The sequence below is a fragment of the Cyprinus carpio genome, chromosome B2, assembly GCF_018340385.1.
Source record: "Cyprinus carpio isolate SPL01 chromosome B2, ASM1834038v1, whole genome shotgun sequence".
NCBI lineage: Eukaryota > Metazoa > Chordata > Actinopteri > Cypriniformes > Cyprinidae > Cyprinus > Cyprinus carpio.
This window is the reverse complement of record NC_056598.1, coordinates 22,663,592-22,689,501: the sequence shown is the minus strand read 5'-3', so window position 1 is coordinate 22,689,501 and position 25,910 is coordinate 22,663,592. Positions and strand designations below refer to the sequence as shown.

At 40.1% G+C, this 25,910-nt stretch overlaps 1 protein-coding gene across 1 annotated transcript in view; it reads right to left on the bottom strand.

The window, feature by feature from the left end:
* The window catches only part of clstn2a (calsyntenin 2a), a 236,962-nt gene that overhangs the window by 121,338 nt on the left and 89,714 nt on the right, over window positions 1-25,910 (bottom strand). Inside the window, exon 2 of the mRNA XM_042718714.1 lies at window positions 1,287-1,409. Within this exon, the coding sequence (XP_042574648.1) occupies window positions 1,287-1,409 (123 nt within the window). The remainder of the gene's footprint in view (window positions 1-1,286; window positions 1,410-25,910) is intronic.

Here is a 25,910-nt window from a genome sequence, read left to right as displayed (position 1 = left end):
CTAAAAGATTCCCCAAGGTATGAACAACAAATCTTTATCAGCTGCACAATACACAGCATGTTTTTTATGTGAAAGCTGCAAAAATAAATATATAAAAGCCAGTAAAGTGCTTTCTTCCAAGGCTGTCAGAAAGGAGATTAATTCTAGCCATTGTCATTTAATGAGCTGTAGAGAGTTACCTGTCACAATGCTTCCACACATTTCTCTTTGTGTAAAAAAAAAAAAAAAAAAAAAAAAAAAAACCTTTATTTAATTACTTTGCATCTGTCAAGCCACCACCCTCCCCACATCATGCCACCTCATCTGAACAACTTGCACTTGAAAACCAGTGAGTCGGAATCTGTCTTACATAAACAACATGCAAGTCATAAAGCTGTGCTGTCATTCATTGCTCTGTGAGAGGTGATTGACGCTCTAAGTGTTGACTCCATCTCTTCGAAAGCCAAAGTGCTCAATGTATGAGTAGTTTTTCAAGGCCGGACAGTTTATTGAACGTTTGGCCATGGAAAGGGCGACAAGATCCACTTATACAAGGGCTGTGTGTCACTACAACAATGGAGATAGAGGCAGGAAGCACACTTGGAAATAACAGGAAGGTCAGGCGGATCTATCTCCATAACAGTGCGGAAGGCATTGACTAAATCTCTTTTATATGACCACTATGCTGCAATACACATAAAATCTCACACTCAACCACCCTCACTTACACACAGTGGAATAAAGAACCACTACACTGAAGAACCAAGCCATTGCTGGCCATCCAGTGCTGTAAATTTGAGAATAATCCTGGATGTTCTGGAGGAAGCTTGTGTGTTTCACTGGAATAGATTAGATATGGAAAAAACTGGCTGCAAAGATAATCAAAATGATCACAATCATGATTACATGCAAAAAGTTGTGATTTAATTAAAAAGATATATTCTGCATGTGCTACAGAACATGCTTAAAAATGAACCATAGTACTCAATCATGCGACCATAGAAAAAAAAAAAAAAAATTTAATAGAATGAAACAAAAAGTACTGTCAGGCGCTCAGTATCGCAAAATAAACCCTAAAGCAAGGGGTTATTGCCACTTAAATAAATAAATGGAAATGTTGGATGGAAACATTGATCCTAGATAAAATGATTTGATTCTGAGAAAAAAGGATATAAGAGACATGAAACAAGCACAGTGCAAGACACTGGATGTCAGAGACAACGGCCTTATATGCCGAAATACAATGACTGACCAATCAGATTTGAGTATTCCAGAGCAATGTGTAATCAGTAAGTAAAGTTATATACCTGCATAAGGGACAGGGGCATCCTTGTCCAGTGCGACCAGAGGAGGGTCGAGCATTACCGTGTCCATGTTTTCGGTGATGACACCATGGTAGGATGTCTCGATCCATGGTTTGTGCTTATTCACTACAATGGAGAGAGAAAAGAAATAGAAAAAAAAAATTAAATTGTGAACTAAAAGCCTATTCAAGTTTTCAACAAACATCTCCTAAATAAGAATTAAAAAAACACAGTCTTTTCTCTGTTTTCATGCAAAGAATGGCTAATAATGGCGATCGATACAAGTCCAATAAGCATGGGCTGTTTGTCCAATTCCCCAAGTGGCAGCATCCCTGTCTCCTACAACACATAGCCAGGGAAACACTCTCATTTATCTGGTCCTGGCATGCTCTGTTGTTCCTGCTTTTTTTCCGTGGCTGTTGTATAACAAGAGATACCAAAACAAGATGCTAATCAATGGGTGACACAAATGTAATCTTCTACCCAGTGAAAGGAAAACATCCCTGCAAGGGTCTTTGTGCATTTAACAGCTTGTACCTAAGCAGTGTTTAAACTTCTCTGAAAAATCTACACGCTATTGCCTCACCAAACCCTCGGTACACAACTAACGCCAGTAAAAGAACTAACTCAGTAAAAGAACTGTAGGGATTTATAACGTTAATTAAAATCACAATTTTGTCAAAACACTAATGAGGAACATTTTATTTATCAGCACCAGAAGATTAAAAAAAAAAATCACTTTGATGCAATGTAGTTTTAAATCTTACATGCAGAATTATGGAAGAATATTCAGGACTTTTTTTTTTTTTTTCAAAAGGAATTGCAAATTATATTTTCAATTGTGTTTTTCACATGTGGTCACATGAATTATGACATAATCCAAATGCAATTTCAAAACCCTGCATTACCCTTTGCATTTTCACTTTCAAGAATGCACAGTGACTGCCACATTTCAAATGAAAAAGCAAAGTCCATTTGCAACTTTTCTCATGTCTTACGAGCTATGAGCCTGTCATATTTAAATAGAAATATTAATTATCACATTTGCTTTTTCACTCTCTCTGCATCATGCATGTAACCTGCCAAAACTCAAATGGAATTGCAATCCTTTTTGCATTTTAATTTCCGATGTCTACCCGGAAAGCTGTCAATCAATGTGAGGGGCATGTTTGTATTGGGAGGTGACGTCACTCACAGACAACCGTGCCGAATGCTTTCATATTAATGTGTTTTCTGAAAAATAAGATCAAAAATACGAACTATCCGACATGACTTGAATGCACCATCAGTTCTATGAACTAGCCAGCATGGTGGTACCAATTTTTCCCTTGGGCAGTTTACCTGGTTGCATTCGCACTGGCAGTGAGAAGTCTGAAGAGGCCGACAGCGATGTCTTTATTCGCGGCACTTACAAACATCAACAACCAGTGAATGAAGGACACCGTGATGAGAGCTGTTTTTTATGTGTGTTGTGGGTTTCGTGATAATGGAAATGGAATGTAAACACACTTTATGTAATTAAAGGAGCAAGAAAATCTGACTAAATCTCCTATGACACCTTGCAGTGTAACATATCATCAAGGCTGAGAAAACAACCCAACGCTACAGAAAACAGGTAGCTAAATGCCATTACTACTGTTTTTCATGTTCATGGAGTAAAAATTTTACATGTCTTTTTAAAAATGCCGGTGTTTTGTTTGCTTTTGGCCAATCAGCGTACACTATAACGGTAGTTCCTATAGAACTGTTTTAGACCCTGCGCCAAAGTTGGAGCTAATTTAGTTCCCCCAAACAGAGTTCTTAGAACTAAATACGTTCCTAGGAACTGCTGTGCGAACACACCAAAAAGCGGGTACTTTCGCCAAAAAGGTTTCTTCGGTGCAAAAGCCCCTCATGACACTCAAACCGTGTGGCTGGCTGAGGCGATGTTATGTTTAGGTACTGTAAGGTGGGTAAGGTCAGTTTAAGGTCAGGTGTGACCTCATAGCTCAATTAAAAGAACTATAAAGCTTTAGGTGTGCTGTACTGGCAAGAAAGTGGAATAGAAGTTCTATTTTAACATTTGAGATTAATGTAGAATTTATATTTTCATAGATGTTCAACAGTTTTGTGTTTTGGTGTTTTGTGTTGGTTTTTTTTTTTTACCACAGGAACACCAGCTACTCACACTGACTGTGTGAATGAGGGGCTTAGGGCTGGGCTCTTTTAACTTAGCAATTACCCAGAACACCTATGCAAATCCATAGCAACCATCCTAGCATGCACCACTCAGCACTCACTCCTAAGAGAATGGAAAAAAAAAAAAAATATATATATATATATATTGCATAATTTCCCAGGTATATGGTGGAAGTGTTGGAAAAACAAAACATTACTGTGGTTGATGAAAAGCAATACGTTAACTGAAAAAAAGTGCTTTATTTGATTTGTCCCTTGTGTAATCAGAAATCCTCCCCCGGCATGAGTTAATGGAGTTTTAGATTAGCACTGGCTATTCAGTAACCCCTCGCGTGGCTCAGTTCGAGATCCACCAAAGCAATTAACAAAAGAGTAAATTAAACCATTTCACACTCATGGACGACATTCTACACAGCCAAGTCTCAGAAAAAAAGTCCTCCTGAAAAGCTCAGTGTCCTCATAACCCATAAGTAATCCCAGGCAGAGAACAAATTGTCCTATTCAGATGGCCAGACGATTAAACCAGCTGCCAATGTCATTTTCAAAGACTGCAATCTTGCTTTCAATGAGTTTGTGCCATTTATCTCTTTTCCTCACACTCTATTTAACTCAGACACACTTACATGGACAAAACTACATGTTCTTTCAAACATGCGCCAATGCATTTCAAAATAAACTACTTTTGAAAAAAAATAAAATAAATAATGACCACTTGCAAACATCTCAGCTTGTTTTCTCACTTAAAAAAAATGGCTATTTGAACAGACACAGACAAATAGACTGATTGTATCTATCTAGCTGTGTTATCCATACAAAGACGCCTACCTCAAGCTCAAGAAAGGTAAATAAATGTTTGCTGCAGATGTTTAGACTAAAACGTCAGATAGACTGCAGTCTAATATTCCCATTCTGTAGAAAATGAATAAAAATTAACGCAAAGAGGCTTTCATTTAGGCTATGCAGCTTGCATGACACCTCGATGCACTAATAAAAGCCTGATTCATTAAGTAAATATTTATTTGAGCGTTTCATGTGTGAAATGTCACAGACTGGGAAAAAAAACATGTGGCTGTCATCATGTACACAAGATACAGTAAATAACTGTTATTTGGATCAGGTACTTTCTATTATAATAATACATCTCTTCAGGCTCTAGTCACTGCAAATTCACATCGAACTCTCTCGTTCTCGCTCACTCTCTCTCTAATAAGGTTAGTGGTGTCACTAAGAGCAATATGCCTTCTCCGTAATCCCTGAGCTATTACCCATGAGATGTCTGCAGCCATTATACAGCATTAGAGCTCCGTGATGGAAGCTAATTCAATGTGGACTTTTCTCTTCCATCCGCTCCCCTGCACTAGAAAGCGCTGCCTCACACACAGCCAACAAAACACAAGATATAATGGGAAATGTGAAAGTGTACACACACACACACACACACACACACACACCAAAATTTGCCTCGCATTAAGGAATACAACCACTGACAGTTATGTGGCTAGATGGACGCTCTTACAGTGTTAGTAAAACTTTTTGGATGTTAAAATACATCTAAATACATCTAAATACATTAAAATAATATTAATAATTAGTAGCAGCAGTAGTAGTTAAATTATGTTGTGCCTCACATAAATTAAAAAAACAACAATTATGAATAAAGGAAACCATAGCAAATGCAACGCAAGTAAATAAATAAATAAATAAAAAAATTTCAATAATTAAAATAGCATAAAAATAAACCAAATTATAAATAATAACTAGTGCTGTCAAATGAATAATCGCATCCAAAATAAAGGTTCTTGTTTACATAATATATGCGTGTGTACTTTGTATATTTATTATGTATATAAAAATACACATACATACAATATATATTTTGAAAATATTTTATTTAACTTTTATTTTGGATGCGATTAACCACAATTAATTGTTTGACAGCACAAAACAACATAAAAATCATTTATACTTAATTTTTTTTAGAATGAAAAATAACTTTTACATTTCCTAGCATTACCCTGCAGCCATTTCACCTATCTGCCTGTGAGCACCATCCAAATAACCTGAATTGAATTAAGGCAGGTGAGCCCAGAGTGAGGGAGGTAGAAAATTCAGGTCGGGTCTCACAAGAGGACAAGAAAGGGGCTATTATAGAATCAATTATTTATTCAGCTTGATATATAATTATTCCAGCATTTCAAGCACCTGATAAAATGTTGCCGGGGGAGAGAAGTGAACGTTTGCAAATCTTATTTGACCCTTCTTCAACCTGCTATAATGAAAGTCCCAGTCAGCATTCCAACGGTAATTAAACTTGGGGACAGCCTACAGAATTGATGGTGAATTTTACTGCTCTCCCAGTGTCATGCAACAAGCTATTAATTTCTGACCGGTCGACACCGTAACATTACATTCGGCTCATAAAATTGGAATTAAACAATAATCGAAACATGCGTGCGGGACCAAGAGGAAAAAGAAAGTGCTAAAGCCAGACACCAGCAGAGAATGACTAAAAAGAGAGACAGGAGACCAGCGATATTCAGGAATACATACCACAGCCTGCGTTACAGTGCCAATTTAGCATGTAGTGTTTTTGTATACATGGTGTAAACAACAAAAATTGCAGTTGAGACCAGCTAATGGACCTTAGCAGAAAAACAAGTCTTCTTAAGGCTCATTCACCCTCTTATATAGGAGCATTTTGTTCATAACAAGCCTCTGCTACGCTAGAGAATAAAGAAGCCATTAGCCAAATGGCTGGTAAACACGATCTGTGATGGATGTTGTCTTGAGACAAAGTCCAAAGACTTTAACTCAGTCAAACTCAAAAAGAGTCAAAGATCAACCCCAGGCCAGCTAGCATCATCTGCTAGAGCCAGTGAGGATATTAATAGAAAAATGTCAATTAACATCCCTTTCACTGTGCAAATGACCAGTGCACAGCACTTGGTATTGGGGAAAAAAAGGTACAGAAATGACTGTCAGGAAGGCAATAATTAGCCACAATGATTTAGCATAATCCAATACTAGCAGGAAGGAGTTTTCTGGTAGTGGCCGAAGGGTAATTTTCAAATACATTAAGCTCAACCAAGCTGCATCCCACACATCCACAGAGACACACTTCTTACGCTTGCATCGCTTATCTTTAATGTTTATTAATGAGGTCATAATCTCATCTTTTTCTATGGTAAGCAGTCAGATTTGCAGGTCTTCTGAGATTTGTCATATAGGGGGCCCAGTTGACTAAATTAGTGTTTTTATCATGGTATTTTATAGCATAGCCATTAAAAAAAAATGCATATTGAGGACTGCTTGAGTTAATTAAATGATGAACAGATTGTTAGGACTATGTGGCGTCAGTGTTGGACATCTGGAAAGCATCGCAAAAGGGTGTTGGGTATTGCGGAGGGAGCAGAACAGTGGATTTTACAGTGACCTCTATAAAAGGGGTGAAAGAGTCGAATGGGTTTTAATGCCTTGAATGCTCGGTGGTGGTTTCAGTTGCTTTGGCCAACCTGCACATCTCCATTAAAGGGATACTCCACCCCAAAATGAGAATTGTGACATTAATCACTTAGCCCCCCACGTCGTTCCAAACCCATATTAGCTCTGTTCATCTTCAGAACACAATTTAAGATATTTTGGATGAAAACTGGGAGGTCTGTGACTGTCCCATAAACTGCCAAGTAAATAACAGTTTCAAGGTCCATAAAAGGTATGAAAGTCGTCATCAGAATACTCCATCTGCAATCAGATGTGCAATCAGGGTTATATAAAGTGTCGGGAACAGAAATAATGACTTTATTCAACAATTCCTTTGTCAACATTCTCCTCTGTGTCTCTCCATATCACTGTATGCTGCGTATGATGCAGGATGGCGCGGATGATACAGAAGAGCATACACAGCATACGGTGAAATGGAGAGACACAAAGGAGACTGATGACAAAGGAATTGTTGAATAAAGTCATTATTTTTGTTTTCTTTGCTTACAAAAAGTGTTCCCGTCACTTCATAATCCAAAATATCTTAAATTGTGTTCCGAAGACGAACGGAGATTTTACGGGTTTGGAACAACATGGGGGTAAGTGATTAATGACAAAATTTTCATTTTGGGGTGAAGTATCCCTTTAAAAGTGATATATTGTAAAAATGGCTGTGGCAGTAAGTCGTCCTGCAATTTTCTGTGCTTAAAATGTCAAATCTGTTGCCTGGCGGTGTGCAGCACATTCTCCAAGATGTTAGAGGTGACAAGTTTGAGACCAGCTTGTCATTTGCCAATCATACCTCCCATCTCCACATTACAGTAGTTCCTGTCAACTCTACATGATCAAAAGTGATAAACAAGGCCAAAAATAGATAACTCTGAAAGCAATAATGTCTGATTTGGAATGTGCCTTAAGCCCTGTTAACACTGAAAGATGCACGTGTTTGTCTCTGACAGTTGGCCATACTAGGCGTTCTCACTCATGTTGTTGAGTAACACTTATGACATTAGCAGATGTCATTCTATGTTGTTGCTAAAAATAAGTTTTCTAAAGGAAAAATATCGTTTATAAATGTAATTGGTGCATAAAATGCATAATATCAAAGATACTGTGTGAGCGGGGCTTTAGTTTCTATTTATCCCTGATGACATCCATTTAAAGCAATCTGTTTATGTGCAATCAAGTCCAAAAATGTGAGAGTGTAAAAGCTTTTTCAAAAGTTTGAGGTCAATAATATATTAAAAAACTAATCATAATAAAATATAAAATAAAAATAAATACCTTTATTTAGCAAAGATGCATTAAATTGATCAGAAGTGACAGTAAAGATATTTATATTTTATTAGATTTTTTTTTAAATAAATGCTCTTTTAAACTTTCCAAATAAAAAAGCATGATGGTTTGCACAAAAATAATTAAGAAATGTTTCTTGAGCAGCAAATTAGTATATCAGGATGATTACAGGTGACACTGAAGACTGCTGAAAATTTGTTAATTATTAATCATGTTTTAAAAACATTTTAAAATACATTTATTTTAAAATCCAATAATAATTCACAATATGACTGTTTTACAGTCACTTACAGTCACTTTACAGTATAAGAAACTTCCACATGCCTGACATCAATATGAAGTGACACAGATCAATCAGAACAATGAGTAGTCAATTTTCAGCCCAACACACACAGGACGTCAAACCAATCACACCCACCGCTGAAACTCCCATCTTCTCCTTCTGTCCCCTCACTGAGGCAGAAGTATCAAAACTTTTCCTCTCCAGCCACCCTACAACATGCCATCTAGACCCAATCCCCTCACACCTCCTCCTAGCAATCTTACCTACACTTTTACCAGGACTCAAACACATTTTCAACATGTCTCTCCTCACAGGTACCTTCCCCAGTGCAATCAAGCAGGCTCGGGTAACGCCACTGCTCAAGAAACCTACATTAAACACTTCACTTACAGATAGCTGCAGACCTGTCTCTCTCCTTCCATTCATAGTGAAAACCCTCGAAAGAGTTGTTTTCAACCAGATATCATTGTTTCTCTCACAGAACAACAAACTGGATGCTAACCAGTCTGGTTTCAGGAGTGGCCATTCAACTGAGACTGCGCTACTGTCAGTCACGGAACCCCTGCGGATTGCAAAAGCTGATACCAAATCATCAGTTCTTATTCTGCTGGATCCATCTGCTGCTTTTGACACTGTCAATCATCAGATCCTCCTGTCTGTCCTCTCATCACTAGGCATCACAGGGATTCCACTTCGCTGGTTTTAATCCTCTCTTACTCGTAGGTCTTTCAAGGTGGCTTGGGGAGGGGAGGTATCCAAAGCACATCAACTTGTCACTGGAGTTCCTCATGGATCAGTTCTTGGACCCCTCCTCTTCTCCATATACACAACTTCACTGGGTCCCATCATTCAGGCACATGGCTTCTCCTACCATTGCTATGCTGATGATACACAGCTCTATCTTTCATTTCAACCAGATGATCCAACAGTAGCTGCATGGATCTCAGGCTGCCTGGCGGACATCTCGGCATGGATGAAAGAATATCACCTACAGCTCAACCTGGCAAAGACTGAGCTTCTTGTCTTGCCTGCCACTCCAACTCTACAGTACGATTTCTCCATCCAGCTAGGTTCTTCTACAATTACCCCATCAAATTCAGTCAGAAATCTTGATGTAACCTTTGATGACCAGCTGACCTTCAAAGACCACATTGCAAAGACTGCTCGATCTTGCAGGTTTGCATTGCACAACATCAGAAAGATCAGGCCCTTTCTAACAGAGCATGTGGCACAACTTCTTGTCCAGGCCCTTGTCATTTATAGGCTGGAATACTGCAATGCTCTTCTGGTTGGACTTCCATCAAGCACAATCAAACCTCTACAAATGATTCAGAATGCAGCGGCACGATTGGTCTTCAACAAGCCCAAAAGAGCCCATGTTACACCTCTCTTTATCTCCTTGCACTGGCTAACAGTTGCGGCTTACATCAAGTTCCAAGACATTGATGCTTGCATATAGAACAGCCACAGATTCAGCACCCGCCTACTTCCACTCACTACTATGACTCTACATCCCCTCCAGAAGTCTGAGATCCGCAAGTGAGCGACGCCTCATGGTACCATCACAGAGAGGCTCAAAATCACTTTCCAGAACATTCTCGTACACCATTCCTGGCTGGTGGAATGATCTTCCCACCCCTATTAGGAATGCGGAATCCCTGACAATTTTCAACACGACAGCTGAAAACTCATCTCTTCCGAAGCTACTTGATTTCACAAAAAAAAAAAAAAATGTCTTTTTCTTTATTTATTCCTTCTCTTTCTAGCTTGTACTTATTTGAACATTGTCTAAAACTTGGTATTACAATCACTTCCTGTGTCTGTTTGCCTCTTTAAGAAGAATCACTTTATGTAGCCCCCAATTGTAAGTCGCTTTGGATAAAAGCGTCTGCAAAATGACTAAATGTAAAGGTAGATCATTCAAGCAAAAGAGGTACTTCACTAAAGTAACTCAAAGTAACTCAAAAACACACTGAAAAAAAAATCAGCAACAAACAAACTTTAAACAGGGTCTTGTTCTCTCACACAAGCAATTTTTCACATGATTGTTTAAAAACAAATCCCTCCTTCTCATCCTGCATCACATTGCATTACTTAAAAATCCTCTCAGGCATTCATGGACATCTTCATAACCCAAAATGGCAAAGAACAAAGCGTTCGCACTAAAGACAATCCACACAGGTGACATGTCTTGAATCTGCCACCGCTGTGGGAGGCGTTTGGGCAGATTTAGAGCTAAATTTTCCCATAATAAGCATTTATAATCCCTGACACAAACGACTGAAAGACACCAGAGGTTTATAAATGTCCTTGATTCTACAAACACACCGTTATAAACGACTCATTCCCTTGTGTACATAAATTCTGCAAATCAACTTACTTAGGTCACCAGCCGTGGATATAAATTTGTTTGATTAGACTCTCGACAAACATTGAAGTGAATATCTTTTGCAATGGAGGAGTTCTCCGCGCTGGTATTTGCTACTGTCAGCCTGTCATCGATTCCCCAGAGGACTCGGAAATGTCAATTGTCTGTAATTAGAAAGCTGGCATATTCATTCACGAGGCTTTGTTTCCTTGTCACGGAATCCAGGTCCTTATGGTCTTTTCATTAGCCATATTGTTTATCAGCTATATGTGTATGTATGTGTGTGTGTGTGTGTGTGTGTGTGTGTGTGTCTATACCACTTGAGACACAATCAACCCTTACAAAAAGAGCCGGTGTGATTACACACCCTGTGAAGTCACTTAAATTACAAGTCATTGTTAGAAACACAGAGAACTGATTGAGGTGGAGAGATGAAGGGTTTTAGGGGGACTTCAGAGGGAGTCGAATGAAAGCAAGGAGTGAAGAGAACAATGACCTCCTTACTGACACGGGTGCCAGAGGCTGAGCAAGAGAGAGGGCAGGGCTCAACTCTCCATCTTCTTCAGATTAAAATTAAAAGGGCCTGCTAGTTCATCTTCTGTCTGTGTGGGATCCGGACGCTTGAGTGGCTCTCAGCATCTCTGGGCGTTTTGAGGAGACTAAAATGAAAATTGATGCTGGGGCTACAGATCTGTGCCTCCCTCCCTGCATTTAACAGGACATCTGCTGTGCCCACATACCCATGCCTTTTATCTACCTTAGCGAGTGGGGCTGTGCTACATCTACATATTTTTCCAGTGAGCAGTCAGTGAGTTGTCAACTACTCTTAAAGGGTTATTTCATCCAAAAATTAAAGGAATTATGCCATTATTTACTTGTTTCAAACTTGCAGGACCTTCTTTCGCCTTCTGAACACAAAATAAATTTTGAAGAGTGTCTCAGCTGTTTTTGTTCTTACAATGAAAGACAATGTTGGTGCTAGTAAATGTTTGAGAAAAATAATGGCCTGGTTTCAAAGACAGGGCTTAGACTAAGCCAGGATCATAGTTCAGTAAGGACATTTAAGTCTTTAAGTTTGATTGTAACTAGGTCATTTTTTTTTTTTTTTAATATACTAAATTTAAACTTCATTGCAAGAGATATATGACATTGAAGTATATTTTAGTTCACATTAATTGCTTATTCAGAAGTTCATATTTACCATATTTCAAAGTACATATAAAATATACTAAAGTCCCACTTAAGTGGTTCAAAAATATCACTCAAAAGTTCAACTAATTGCAATTAATGTAATTTTAAACTGTAATATATTTGAAATTAAGTACAAATAATATGCATTTATGTGGTCGAATACATTACATTTAATTCACACTTAAGTGTATTGTTAACTGACATTAAAGTGTATTTTAGTTCACATTAATTGCCTGTCAGTACATTAATAGTACACTTTAACCATATTTTAAAGACACTAGAAGCAATTCTGAACATATAATTGTACATATAAAGATGTACTAAAAAGTCCCACTTAAGTCCCACTTAAGTGGTTTAAAAAATCACTCAAAAGTTCAACTTATTGCATTTAATATAACGTTAAAATGTGATTCATTTGAAATTAATTACAAATACAACTTACTTGAGCAGCGTAAATATATTTAATTTGCACTTATGTGTGTTCTTTTAAAGCATATTATTTCCGCAATAAGTATACTTTATAAAAGTATACTTAAGTGCACTTCTTTTTTACAAGGGCAACCAGGCCTTGCCCTCTCTATTTTTTTGTAAATGCCTTCAATGGAAAATGTTTAAATGTGACGTACAGTATGTCCCCAGAAGAAAACTCAGGACTATAATAGAGGCGTTTAAGGGAGTTTTCTACTTTCTACTTCAAAATTTAATGTTTCAGTAAATGTCAATTGCAGTTTTTTTCTAATTAATTGTGAAATTTACTAGCAATTTCTTTTCACACTGCACTTAACCCCTGGTTATCATCGTTCTAAACACCGCTTTTAACCTCGGGTTATGAAATCCTGCTCCGGAGCAGGGTTAGCACCGCATTTGTGATGTTAACCCCGCATTGCGGTGCTAAGTTTGTTCAGTGTGAAACAAAGTGGTGTTTGTTTGTTGATGCTGGATGCTTGGCAACAGACAGCCAATCAGAAATTGAGCAACGAGGCTCATGTCATGTCAGTATCAGGAAACGGGCACCGTGTAGCAGCAGCCAGGGAGAGAAAAGAAATGTCAAAAGACGGAAAGCGTGTGAACTGGAGTGATGAAGAGACGGTATTATTCACATAATATTCAGAAATATAGAAATATTCACATACTTTGCTCCTTGTTTTCTTTCTAAACTACTTTTAACTAATTTTTCTTGCCTTGGTGCGTCTCATGAGGCTTAAAATGGCTAAAGACCTATGCAGTGACATTTTTTTAACAACTGTCAAGACGCAGAAAAAGACATGCCTGCTGTTTGACACCGCAAATAAGTGACACCCGCAAAAAGAACGTTAACCCGGGGTTTAGGAATATACAGTGTGAAACGTCTGTTAATGAATACCCAGGATTAACAGTTAACCCCAGGTATAGTATGAGCAGTGAGAAACGTGATTACAGATAACCCAGGATTCTGTTTATCTGGTTTTTTTAATATGACCCAGCATTAACAATTTCAAGTGTGAAAAGCCCTTCTGAGGTAAACCTGTTTTAAAGCCAGTTTTTTTTTTCAGTGTAGGTCATGTGACAGTGAATACATAGTGAATATACAATAGTTTCTCCAGATTTCATTCATACTACCTATATTTATATATTAAACAGAACAGACTTTTTTAACGGTTTGTGAAGTTACTTTAAAACCAATGTAGTGCTTATTAGACAGTATGTGATTTCGCAGCTCAAGACTTGAAATAGATGGGTCAGGAAAGCGAGAACAGGGTTGGCAAACACTGTGATACCAGTCCTAATAAAAAGCAAGACCTGTGGATCTTGCATAATAATGGTAACATTACTCACAGCGGGCAATTTGAAGTCTGTAATTGTCTTATTTATAACTGAGGGTGTTGAATTTGTTGCACAAATTGTGTTATGATAGCTGTAAAAGAACTGCAGCGCCTCAGATAAAGTTTACCACATTGACAACACACTAAAACCCTCTCTAAGTGGTTGCATTTCTAAATTAATCCTCTTTAAAGCATTGCTGCAAAAAATACTACAGTTAATGTTAAAAACGCATCTACATGCTGTAGATGATCTAAAAAGACAGATGTCTAGTTGATGATCTTGAACATTCATGTTACCAGTGAGCTACAGCCACAAAAAGTGTTTGAATCTGAAGGCATAAAAGACAGAGAGAGAGACAAAGAGAAAACCTCTCTGTGCTACAGAGAGGAGCAGTGACCTGTAAGGCATCCTTCAAGGCTGTGGAATACAATACCAATGTAAATGTGCTTCCCTTTCAGTCGGTCACTCTGGACATAACGTCGGTGACCGACGAATTGGGATATCGCTTCGATAGACCAATCTACTTCGAGTGTAAACTAAATGAGCCAATGCACATTGGCATGCAATTATTGTATCCAGCTGCTGCTGATTACAGCGTGAATATAAGAAGGCAGCAGGTGCAATGCATACCAGCTTTTGTGAACTTAAAACTCTGGCTGTGTCTGGCAGACATGAGGGACACCGACAAGCTTCAGTTCCTCAATGCCCATGTGTCCCCAGACCGGCCTCTTCGGCGATGCAGTCGAGAGCTTCCTCCGGCAGCAGTGCCTCAGTCCGCTCATAGCCAAGGGCGGCCCCCTGCAGCTACCCCTACTCCTGCGCAGCAAATGCAGCAGCCTCCAGCATGGAGCGCCCCAGCCTGCTTGTCGCCGAGGGCGGGCCCCCGCATCCGCCCCTGCGCCGCATCCGCAATAGCCTCCAGCAAAGCAGCGTCGTGGAGCCGGGCATGGGCGGACCGCCCAGCCTGTCCAGGCCCCCACCAAACCTGGCGGCAAATGGAAGAGCAAGCGGCCCTGAGACCGGCGACCCAGAGATGGAGGGATCTGCTCTTCAGGAGATGGTGAAGGCACCTCTCTGGGTGGAGAATCTTTTGTTTTATTTTTTCTCTCGCCATTGGCCTCACGGCCAAACCCAAATCCTCGACAAAAGAGCAGTTTCCTTTATCTCTGGGTCCAAGGAGGGCACGGAGAGTTTGCGGACGGCCAAGCACCGGACCTCACTCATCCTCCTCCTTCGCCAGATGGCAGCAGTGGGTGGTTCGAGAGCGTCAACAAAGGCCCTACTCACGCAACCTCTGCCAACCTGTGGAACCAGGTGAGCCTTGCACCCCACACTCACACACCGAACGGACAACTGAGATCCTCCATCACCCTTGGCAACTGGATGCGGCGGAACGTCTGGCGCCGGGCCCGCAACTCGCCCCGCCACCTCCAAATCCTCCTTGGAGTCAGAAGGTTCTGAGGTCACTTTGTTATGTTCACATGCCTACTCGTACGAGCACCCGGGAGAATGGCGACTCCATCCCCCTGACGGTCCAGCTGATTTGGAGACATTTCGGAGCCGCACAGGTAGAACCTGTTTGCTTCTCCAAGAGACCTCTCACTGCCAGTTGTTCTACTCCCTGCCCGAGGGAACACGATCGGCACGGACGCACTGGCACACAACCAAAACTGCGAAGGCTGTCTCCCTCCACCCTCAAAGTCCAGGTTGCTGCTATTGCTGCATACCATGACCCCATAGAAGGGAAGTCGGTGGGTCAGCATGACTCCTCATCAGTTTAATTAGAGGGGCCAGGAGGTTTGAATCCTTCCTGGATCCCCTCTTTACCCTCTTGGGATCTGTCCTCTAGTGCTAAAATCACTACAGCAGGGCCCATTCGAGCCTTTGCATTCAGTTGAGCTAAGTTTTGCACACATTTTCGGTTGACAATTCATGTCTAGAGTTTGGGCCGGCTGACTTCCAGGTAACCCTGAGCCCCCAGGCCAGCTAACGTGCCCAAGGTTCCCACTACACCCTTCAAAGACCAAGTGGTGAACCTGCAAGCACTGCCCCCAGAGGAGGCAGACCCAGCCCTGGCTTTGCTTTCCCATCCGAGCATTAAGATGCCACGTAGACCGGACACAAAGCTTCAGGACCTCAGACCAGCTCTTTGTCTGTTACAGAGGCCTGCAGAAGGAGAATGCCATCTCTAAGCAGAGGATGGCCCACTGGATTGTGGATGCCCAGTCGACTTGGCTTATCAGGCACAGGGTGTGCCCTGCCCATTCAGGTTTGTGAGCTCACTCAGCTAGAAGTGCTGACTGACAGATATTTTTGTAGAGCTGCATGCTGGGCGATGCCTATCATGATCACTAGATTCTATAGCCTTCGTGTAGAGCCGGTATCCCCCCTGTGTTCTCACCTCAAATGGGTAGTGGCACCGAAAGGCCCTGGTTAGTGTCGGCTTGCTAAAACTGCTCCAGTGTGTCCCATACTGTAGACCGTGTTGAGATCCTCCATCACCCTTGACAACTGGATGCGGCAGAACATCTGGCGCCGGGCCTATCACGATGAAATCCGTGAGAACAGTGGAAGCTGGGTTCCATTATTGAGACCATAGTGGTGTATTCTTATGTGTATAGTCCCCGGTATAGCCTTAGAGCCGGTTTTCTCCCCGGCAGACTTCTGCCTTCCCAAGAGGGTTACAATCACCTCCATATACACCTAAACGGATGCTATACTGTATGTGTATTTGCTTCTGAAAACTCCTTCAGGAAGGATGGGGCTTCCGCAGCGTCCCTGTTCCAGGTGGAATGGACTAAGTTTTTCCCAGTGTTATCCAGTTTCACCCAGTGAGGTTTTGCTTTGACAAGGTGAGTGGAACTACTTGTTCCGAGCCCCAGCCTACACCAAATAGGGGTGCAGGCAGCTCACACAGGGTACTGGAAGGGGCAGCACCCATGGTGCTTTGGTAGGGATCCCAATTCGTCGGTCACCGACGTGACGTCGAGAGAGACCGACTGAAAGGGAATGTCTCGGTTACGTATGGTAACCCTCGTTCCCTGAAGGAGGGAATGGAGATGTCACGTCCCACGTCCCCCCCACCCCCCCCCCCCCCCCCCCCCCCCCCGTCGTCACGGTTGCTTTAACCCACCAGTGAGTGGCCTGGGTCCCTGGCTTGGGCTCCTCAGTGAAAAAATGGCTATACATTGCACCTGCTGCCCTCTAATTATACTCACGCGCATTGTCTAGATCAGCTGCAGCTGGAAATGCAATAATTGCAATGTACAGATGTGCATTGCTGGTTTTTTTAGTTTTACACTCGAAGTAGATTGGTCTATCGAAGCGATATCCCAATTCGTTGGTCACCGACATGATGTCTCCGTTCCCTCCTTCAGTGAATGAGGGTTACCATACGTAACCGAGACGATTTGTAAAATCACCATCGGATCTGACACTTTTTAACTGTTGTCTGTGTAATAGACACTTTATCAGAAAACTTCCTATTAGGTTGGGAAAGCACACTGGGGGAGAAAAAGAGCTGGAGCAAAGCTTAAAAAAAAAAAAAGAAGGCTTTCTAGACCCCCTTAGACAAAAGTACTCACTATTGTATTTCAATTTATTTATTTGTCTGATGAAAAATGGCTGTAAAAGAAAAATCTAGAGATTCTTTCCTGGAAGTTTGTCCATATGGCCTACTTATCTGCATGTGAAATATGAATCATAAACAGGTAAAGAAAGACATTACCGTTTAAAGCCGGGGTCCGTTATATTTCTTTTGAAAAAAATAAATACTTTATTCAGAAAGAATGCATTCAATTAATGAAAAGTGCAAAGTAATTTATACTGTAAGGTTTCTATTTCAAATACTGATGTTCTTTTGAATTTTCTATTCATCAAGGAATCCTGCGATTAAAGAATTACAGTTTCCACAAAAATAATGTGCAGGCTGCAGCACAACTGATTTCAATATTAATAATAATAAATGTTTATTTAAACCAAATGAGCATTTTAGAATGATTTCTGATGGATCATGTGACACTGAGGTCGACCAATATGATTTTTTCTCCTGGCGCGATGCTGAATAATTTTGAAATCAGGGCATCGCGTGGCCGATATATGATGCTGTTTTTTTGGGCTGATATGTTTGACCAATTCCCCCCTTTCATCTCAATAAATGAGTAATGTTGATTTGCAGGTCCCAAAGATGGAATAGTAGTAGTAGCCTAATTCATAGTATAAGACCAGGGCTCAAAACTTAAGCACCTGCTCATAACAGTTCTGAAGCATGCCTTTTTGTTTAGGTTTTCTGTACAGACACCATGTTTTCCCACCAGACTTGGCAAATGCAAATTCATTCTCTCCACAAGCAGGCGCTGTTGGAGCAGCAAAAGCATAAGCAGTTTTCCCCAGTAACGGCTGTAAGTCAACTAAGCTTTGCGCTCCACAAACGCTACTTTTCAGGGCATTCCAGGAAAAGACGAAATGAACTGACATCGATCGAATAGCTTTTCTGAAGGAGGTCTTTTCAAAGATACATTTTTATTAACACCCACGCGCATTTAATTTTGGACTGTGCAGGATCAGTTTATGTTCCCCTTTTTTTCCGTACAACCTTGAAAAGCGCCAGCCAAGATGAAGGAATAGACTGATCATAGATGTAAAGGAGATAGCAATCTTGTAATAATTTAGTAGCAGAGCTACTGCCAAGCGATGTGCGGCAATCCATTGCATGATCCATTTGCTGAAATGGTGTCTGCGTCTTCATGGAGAGTGCAGGTCATGTTGCTTCGCAAACGGTTTAAACGCCTCCCGAAACGCAAGCGCCCAAAGGTTTTTGGGAAAAAAAGCAGAAGAAAAGCGGCGGGGCCTAGGTAGTCCACAGCATTTTAGGCTGCAACATTTTGTGACCACACCTAAGAGTGCATGGGCCACGAGTGTGGTCATTGTGAAGGCTATGTCAGACCCACAGACACATTTAAATGAGGAAAGTTAAACAAAGCACGTTTTAGCCAAGCCCAGAAAGAAGTTGCATATGAATTGCATGTGTTTCTAATTGCACATTACAATGCCTTGTTTCTCTTATTAATGTGATAACTTTCCGGCATCAAGTTCTAGTAGGCAGTAAACAAAATGATGCATCATTAGCTGAAGCTGTGTACGTGAACACAAGGCAGGGCTTGCAGGGTGTGAAGCTGCTCCGTCTCACACAGACAAAGGGAGGATTCTGGTTCTAATATTTCAACAATATTCTTCTTTACGTGTCTTTTGCTAAAACTATACATTCTTTCAGGGAACATGGCTTTTTTCGGACTTGTCAACTAAGTCTACACAATATAATGGAATGGGAACTATCACATTCTAAATTAATACAGTAAATAAATGAAAAAAAAAAAACTTCCACTCAAGCATTTAATTTATGGATCATCCAATAAATCCTTCATTATTGTATGAATAAGATGATGTATATTAGTAATTATTTATATTATAGAATATTTTATATTATAAACTCTTTTATAACCATAGGAAGAATGGTTTATGCGTGCAGAGAAAACCACTTGTACGATATAAAATCTAATTAGCTGAAAAAGTTGCAAATGATAAGAAATACATTTGCAACTGTGAGGTATAAATTTTCTGATAATTTTTTAAAAAATCTGAAAAAACAAAGTTGCAATTAGGTTAAAAAATGAATGCAGAAGAAACAGCTTTCAGTTACTATGTAATTGTGATATAAAGTGAAAGTGATATAAACAACATATTGTTAAAACAAACTCTGAAAATATGCATAAAGTTTTAAGGATAATTTAATTGTTTGCCACTGATTATGAGTGACAACACTGCATGTGAGAAGTGCAACGTAGTGTGTGGTGTGTGTCGTGTGTGTCTGTGTGTGTGTGTGTGTGTGTCACTGCATATGCTCAAATGATTTGCATTACATCTATTCATTCACGAGACATTTTTATCCAAGGTGACTTAAAAATTACCATTGTGTACGACATGGTGCTAGATCAATAAACTGGCCTGCCTTCTTTGCCTAAAAGTCGAGAAGGGCTATGCCCCAATCTATTATTATATCTAGTGACGGGCAATTTGCACCACCTGCCAGCCGGAAGGGACAACTTTGGATACAAATTACAGTGAATATCGTGCACTTAATAAACAATCAAACAACATTCCGAAGTGGGGCATGTGTACTCATGGACTCACTAAAAAAACAAAGAAGTATAGGTTCCACTAGAAAAACTGCCACATGAGTAGCTAAATTTGTTGATTCGCATTAGGGGTCTCCACACATTCCCATCTGAACTGATAAGCCTAGCCAATCACTGTTAGACAAACCACTGTGGCTTCGGTGGGATTGGAACAGAGCTAAGCTTCCACAGAGGGAGGTTTCTGGTGCTGAGGAAAATGGCAGGGAATTTCCTTCTGCATCTCACAAGATGGGGATGGCATTTCAGGGGGGATTTTTCTCAGCTGAGAGAGGCGAGAGAGCGCATGGGTCCGCTCAGAGGGACACAACAATCCTCTGTACAGGCCTCACTGACAGTGGCAGTAGCACCTGAAAAACTTTCATAACAGCTCATGAGAGAAGGTGGGGAAAAAAAGGAAAGCCGGAGGGGAAACCTTTATTTCAGACAGGTGTTTAGCCTATGTCCTGAAGCCATGATTACTTTACACACAGGACAGACTTTACTAGCCCTCTAGATTTCGACATTTTCCGACAAATGGATGCATAGCTGGACATGTGTAAACATGGTGACAAAAAACCACACAAAATTACATTCCTCAGCTAAATAGGAGGCTGTAAACAGAGCTGTGTTTTGTTACTGAATCACGCATGTGGGACAGCATGTAAACATCACCATTTCACCAACGCATTGCACTTTTGTGTGCTTAATAGCACCATGGTAAGGTAAATGGCCCCACGAAGGGAAAGAAGAATAAAGATGAGCTTGTTTTCGCCGTGGCTTCGTGTTTATGATCGCCAACTACCGTTGTCTTAATGTGAGCATGTTCATCGTTAGTAGCACCAGCTGATAAAGAAGAGCATATGTGTAGTGTTCTGGATGCTGAATGGTTCTGCAGGGAGATGCAGGAAAGAAATGCAATTCATTGCCAAAAGCTAGAGAATGTATATAAGAATAAAAACTTTTAAAACATTTTTAATATCGTGAATTAAACACAATACTTGCAAAAGGAAGCAATCTACACAGAACTTTTAAACGTTTTAGAGTGGTATAAATGCACATCCAGTAATGAGACTTGAAGTCTAAATAATAAGCCCTAAACAACACAAGCTTAGTAACACCATTTCATTTTATCAATGTAGACAAATGAGCCAGTGAACTCTATATAAACTGCAAAAATGTGCATCTTTAGCATTGGACTGAAACAATCAGTAGTTACCTACCAAAGTCTTATAAAGATTTGGTCATAAGAGTCATTTGTTCGAGAAAGCCTCATTTAAACTAGAACTGTCACAGGTTTATGGATGTGATACACTACAATGACTGACTGACTTAAAGAAATCATTTGAGTATTGAAAGCTACAGGTCGTGCTGGTAGAGATTTTTAGTAATGGTGTTGAGATGTGTCTCTGTGGGGAGGGGACAAGTGTGTACAACACTGTGATTAAAACTAATAATACAATTAAAAAAAATCCAGAAGATGTAATAATATAGCTATTATTTGCTCAATTATATTCCTATCGCTCGATAATCTCTCTGTGCATGGACACAAACGAGTGTCGAAAGGTCACAGGTCAGTTTATTTATATAGCACATTAAAACCGCATAGTGTATGCACAAAGTGCTGTACATATACAATGAAGTAAATTATCGATAAGAGAATAAAAAGACATAACTCAAAAACACAGTCAATACAAAACCACATTAACATACACACACAAAACATTATCCAAATGGCCAAGGAATAAGAATCAGTCTTCAGGCGGGATTTAAAAACAGGAAGGGAACATCCAATGAAGCACAGAACCAAATCTTACAGCCCATAGGAGATATGAGCATTATTATAAACATGTATAACATTGGGAAAGGGACAGGGCAAAAACATCTAAACATTCCTATCGCAGCCACATCATCCCCACTTATTCATTCGTGGCAAACTTTACAATACATTCCGTGTTGTTCATTCTTACTTGATTTAGATCCTTCACTAACTCATACTATATCGAATGTTTCAAGTAATACCCTGTGCAGTGCAGAGTGTTTCTGCACTCACCTCACCGCCAGGTTTCAGTAGTTACCAACTTAATTATGATTGGTACAAATATTAAAAGGCGGGAAATCATATATTTGCATCACTTTTTGTGACAAAGCAAATAATGATGGTATGAGTCATACACCTGGGATTACTTTTACACTGTGTCTGCAGGCTGATTTTTAGTTCAGGGGTTCTAATGATTTTTCTCCTGATTACACGAATGTGCAATGATACAAGGAATAGTTCAGCTTTCCGCTATCAGCTTTTAGGATTTTTTTCACCAAAAAATATTATTGGAACTAAATGGCGATTCAGTTCGAGTGGTTAGTTACGTGGTAGTTATATTCAGTATCTACCAAAAACTCTTTTTCCTGCACAAACCAGAACCTGGACTCAAGCGGTTTTGTTTAAGATTGTTTTTTTTCAAGCAGCGCGGCGGTCTATGAGCTGAAGCCCAGAGCTACGTGGCATCTACATCCCAGTGTCAGTTCAAAGTGTGAAGTTCATACTCAGCGAGCTGTAACCGCGTTCATCCTTTCGCCTCATTGCCCAGTCATGCGACCGCTTTCCTTCTAATCACTTGCTTTCTTTTCCACCACACTTCATCTGCATTTGTAGATGGGAATTCTGACACGGCAGCTGAGACACTTGTCTAACCACAATTCATCCCGGGCTCCCTGGAATCCAGGTAAAGACTGTTGCGCGTGTAAACTAACCAGGATACTTCCCTGTCAGTGTCCCGCGTTGGGGGGAACACCACACGCCGAAAGAACAGGGAAGCGACTAACTCAATCTGGTTTGTTTGCTTATGGGAGAGAGTGCCTCATTGGCACGATGGTGAGAGGAATCCAGACCCCACATCAGGCCTCCAGACCCAAATCTTGAGGGCCCTGAGGGGCTTAAAAAAACACACCCGTCACGCAACCAAAATCAAAATCCGAAGTGAAGAGGCAGTGGCACATAACACACACACACAAACACACTACACACCACGAAGGACCAGAGTGCGATGAGGAACTGGCTGAATGCAGGGGGGGGGGCTGACTCTGAAAAATATTGTGAGGATGGATGGGACGCCAGTGTAGTAAAGGAGTAGTTTCAAAGAACGTGAGGGAGGAACGAGGGAGACGGAACGCAGCCAAAACAAACAAAGCCAAAGTGCAGAACAGCAGACGATGAGGTGAGTTAACAGACACGGGGATGGAATCAGGAAGGCGCACTTTCGACAATAAAATCACTCGCAAAGAGACCGCACGAAGAGCCGTACCACTTGAGCGAAACTCCACGAGCCCTGGAGTAACGACATCTCATTCCCTAAATGTCTGTCTATACCGTAAAGACTTCAAAACAAAACACTCTCTTTGGGACTGTGGGTAGTATCATGCTTAGACGCACAAAGCTGTTGTTCAGGGGGACTGGATTCATATATATGATATATATATTGATATATAAATAAAATTATGTGGTTGATGAAAACAATGCATTTAACTGAAAAAAAGTGCTTTATTTTGATTTGTCCCTTGTGTAATCAAGTCACTCCCAGCAGTTAATGGAGTTTTAAGATTAGCACTGGCTATTCGAGAAGTAACCTCGCGTGGCTCAGTTCGAGATCCACCAAAGCAATTAACAAAAGAGTAAAATTAAACCATTTCACACTCATGGACATTCTACAGCCAGGTCTCAGAAAAAGAAGTCCTCTGATTCAGATGGCCAGACGATTAAACCCCTGCCAATGTCCATTTTCCAAAGACCTGCAATCTGCTTTCAAATGAGTTTTTGTGCCATTTATCCTCTTTTACTCACACTCTATTTAACTGCAACACACTTCCATGGACAAAACTACATTTTCTTTTTCAAAACATGCGCCAAGCATTTCAAAATACCTACTTTTGGAAAAAAAATAAAGAATAATGACCACATGTGCAAACATCTCAGCTTGTTTTCCTCACTTAAAAAAAAATGGCTATTTGAACAGAACACAGACAAATAGACTGATTGGTATCTTATCTAGCTGTGTTATCCTACAAAGACGCCGTACCTCAAGCTCAAGAAAGGTAAATAAATGTTTGCTGCAGATGTTTAGACTAACACGTGCAGATAGACTGCAGTCCCTAATATTCCCCCATCTGTAGAAAATGAATAAAAATTTACGCAAAGAGGCTTTCATTAAGGTTATGCAGCTTGCATGAACACCCTCCGATGCACTAATAAAAGCCTGATTCATTAAGGTAAATATTATATTGAGAAGGCCGTTTTCATGTGTGAAATGTCCACAGTACTGGGAAAAAACATGTGGTGCTGTCATCATTTACACAAGATACAGTAAATACTGTTCTTTTGGATCAGGTTACTTTCTATTTAATAAAGCTCGGTCTCTTCAGGCTCTAGTCACTGCAAAATTCACATGAACTCTCTCGTTCTCAAGCCTCCGTAGCTCTCTCTCAATAAGGTTTAGTGGTGGTCACTAAGACCATATGCTGCCTTCTCGGTCCGTAATCACTTATGCTATTACCCATGAGATGTCCTGCAGCCCAGTTATACAGCATTAGAGCTCCTGATGGAACTAATTCAATTGTGTACTTTTCTCTCTTCCATCGCTCCCCTGCACTAGAAAGCGCTGCCTCACACACAGCCAACAAAACCAAGATAATGGGAATGTGAAAGTGTACACACACACACACACACACACACACACACCAAAATTTGCCTCGCATTAAGGAATCAACCACTGACAGTTTATGTGGCTAGATGGACGCTCTTACAAGTGTTAGTAAAACTTTTTGGATGTTAAAATCATCTAAATACATCTAAATACTTTAAAATAATCTAAAATGTAATTAGTCGACAGCAGTAGTATTAAAGTTATTATTGTGCCTCACCAATAAATAAAAAAAATCAACAATTTGAATAAAGGAAACCGATAGCAAATGCAACGCAAGTAAATAATAAATAAATAAAAAATGTTCAATAATTAAAACCGTCCGCATAAAAATAACACCAAATTATAAATAAGCTAACTAGGTGCTGCTGTCAAATGAATAAATCGCATCCACAATACTAAGGTTTTTTGTTTACATAGATCTATGCCGTGTGTACTTTGTATATTCATTATGTTATATACAAAATGACACATACATCTCTTATACATCATTTCTGAAAATATTTTATTTAACCGCTTTTATTTTTGGATGCGATTAACCACAATTATACTGGTTTGAACAGCACAAAACAACATAAAAACTCATTTATACTTAAATTTTTTTTTAGAATGAAAAATAACTTTTACATTTCCTAGATTACCCTGCAGCCATTTCACCTATCGGCCTGTGAGCACCATCCAAATAACCTGATGAATTAAGGCAGGTGAGCCCCAGAGTGAGGGAGGTAGAAAATTCAGGTCGTGTCTCACAAGAGGACCAAGAAAGGGGCTATTATAGAAATCAATTATTTATTCAGCTTGATATATAATTATTCCCATCATCTTCAAGCACCTGATAAAATGTTGCCGGGGGAGAGAAGTGAACGTTATGCAAATCTTATTTGACCCTTCTTCAACCTGCTATAATGAAAGTCCCATTCCAGCATTCCAACGGTAATTAAAACTTGGGGACAGCCTACAGAATTGATGGTGAATTTTACTGCTCTCCCAGTGTCATGCAACAAGCTATTAATTTGATGACCGGTCTCCCCCGTAACATTACATTCGGCTCATAAAAATTGGAATTAAACATAATCGAAAACATGCGTGCGGGGACCAAGAGGAAAAGAAAGTGCTAAAGCCAGACACCACGCAGAGAATGACTAAAAAGAGAGACAGGAGACC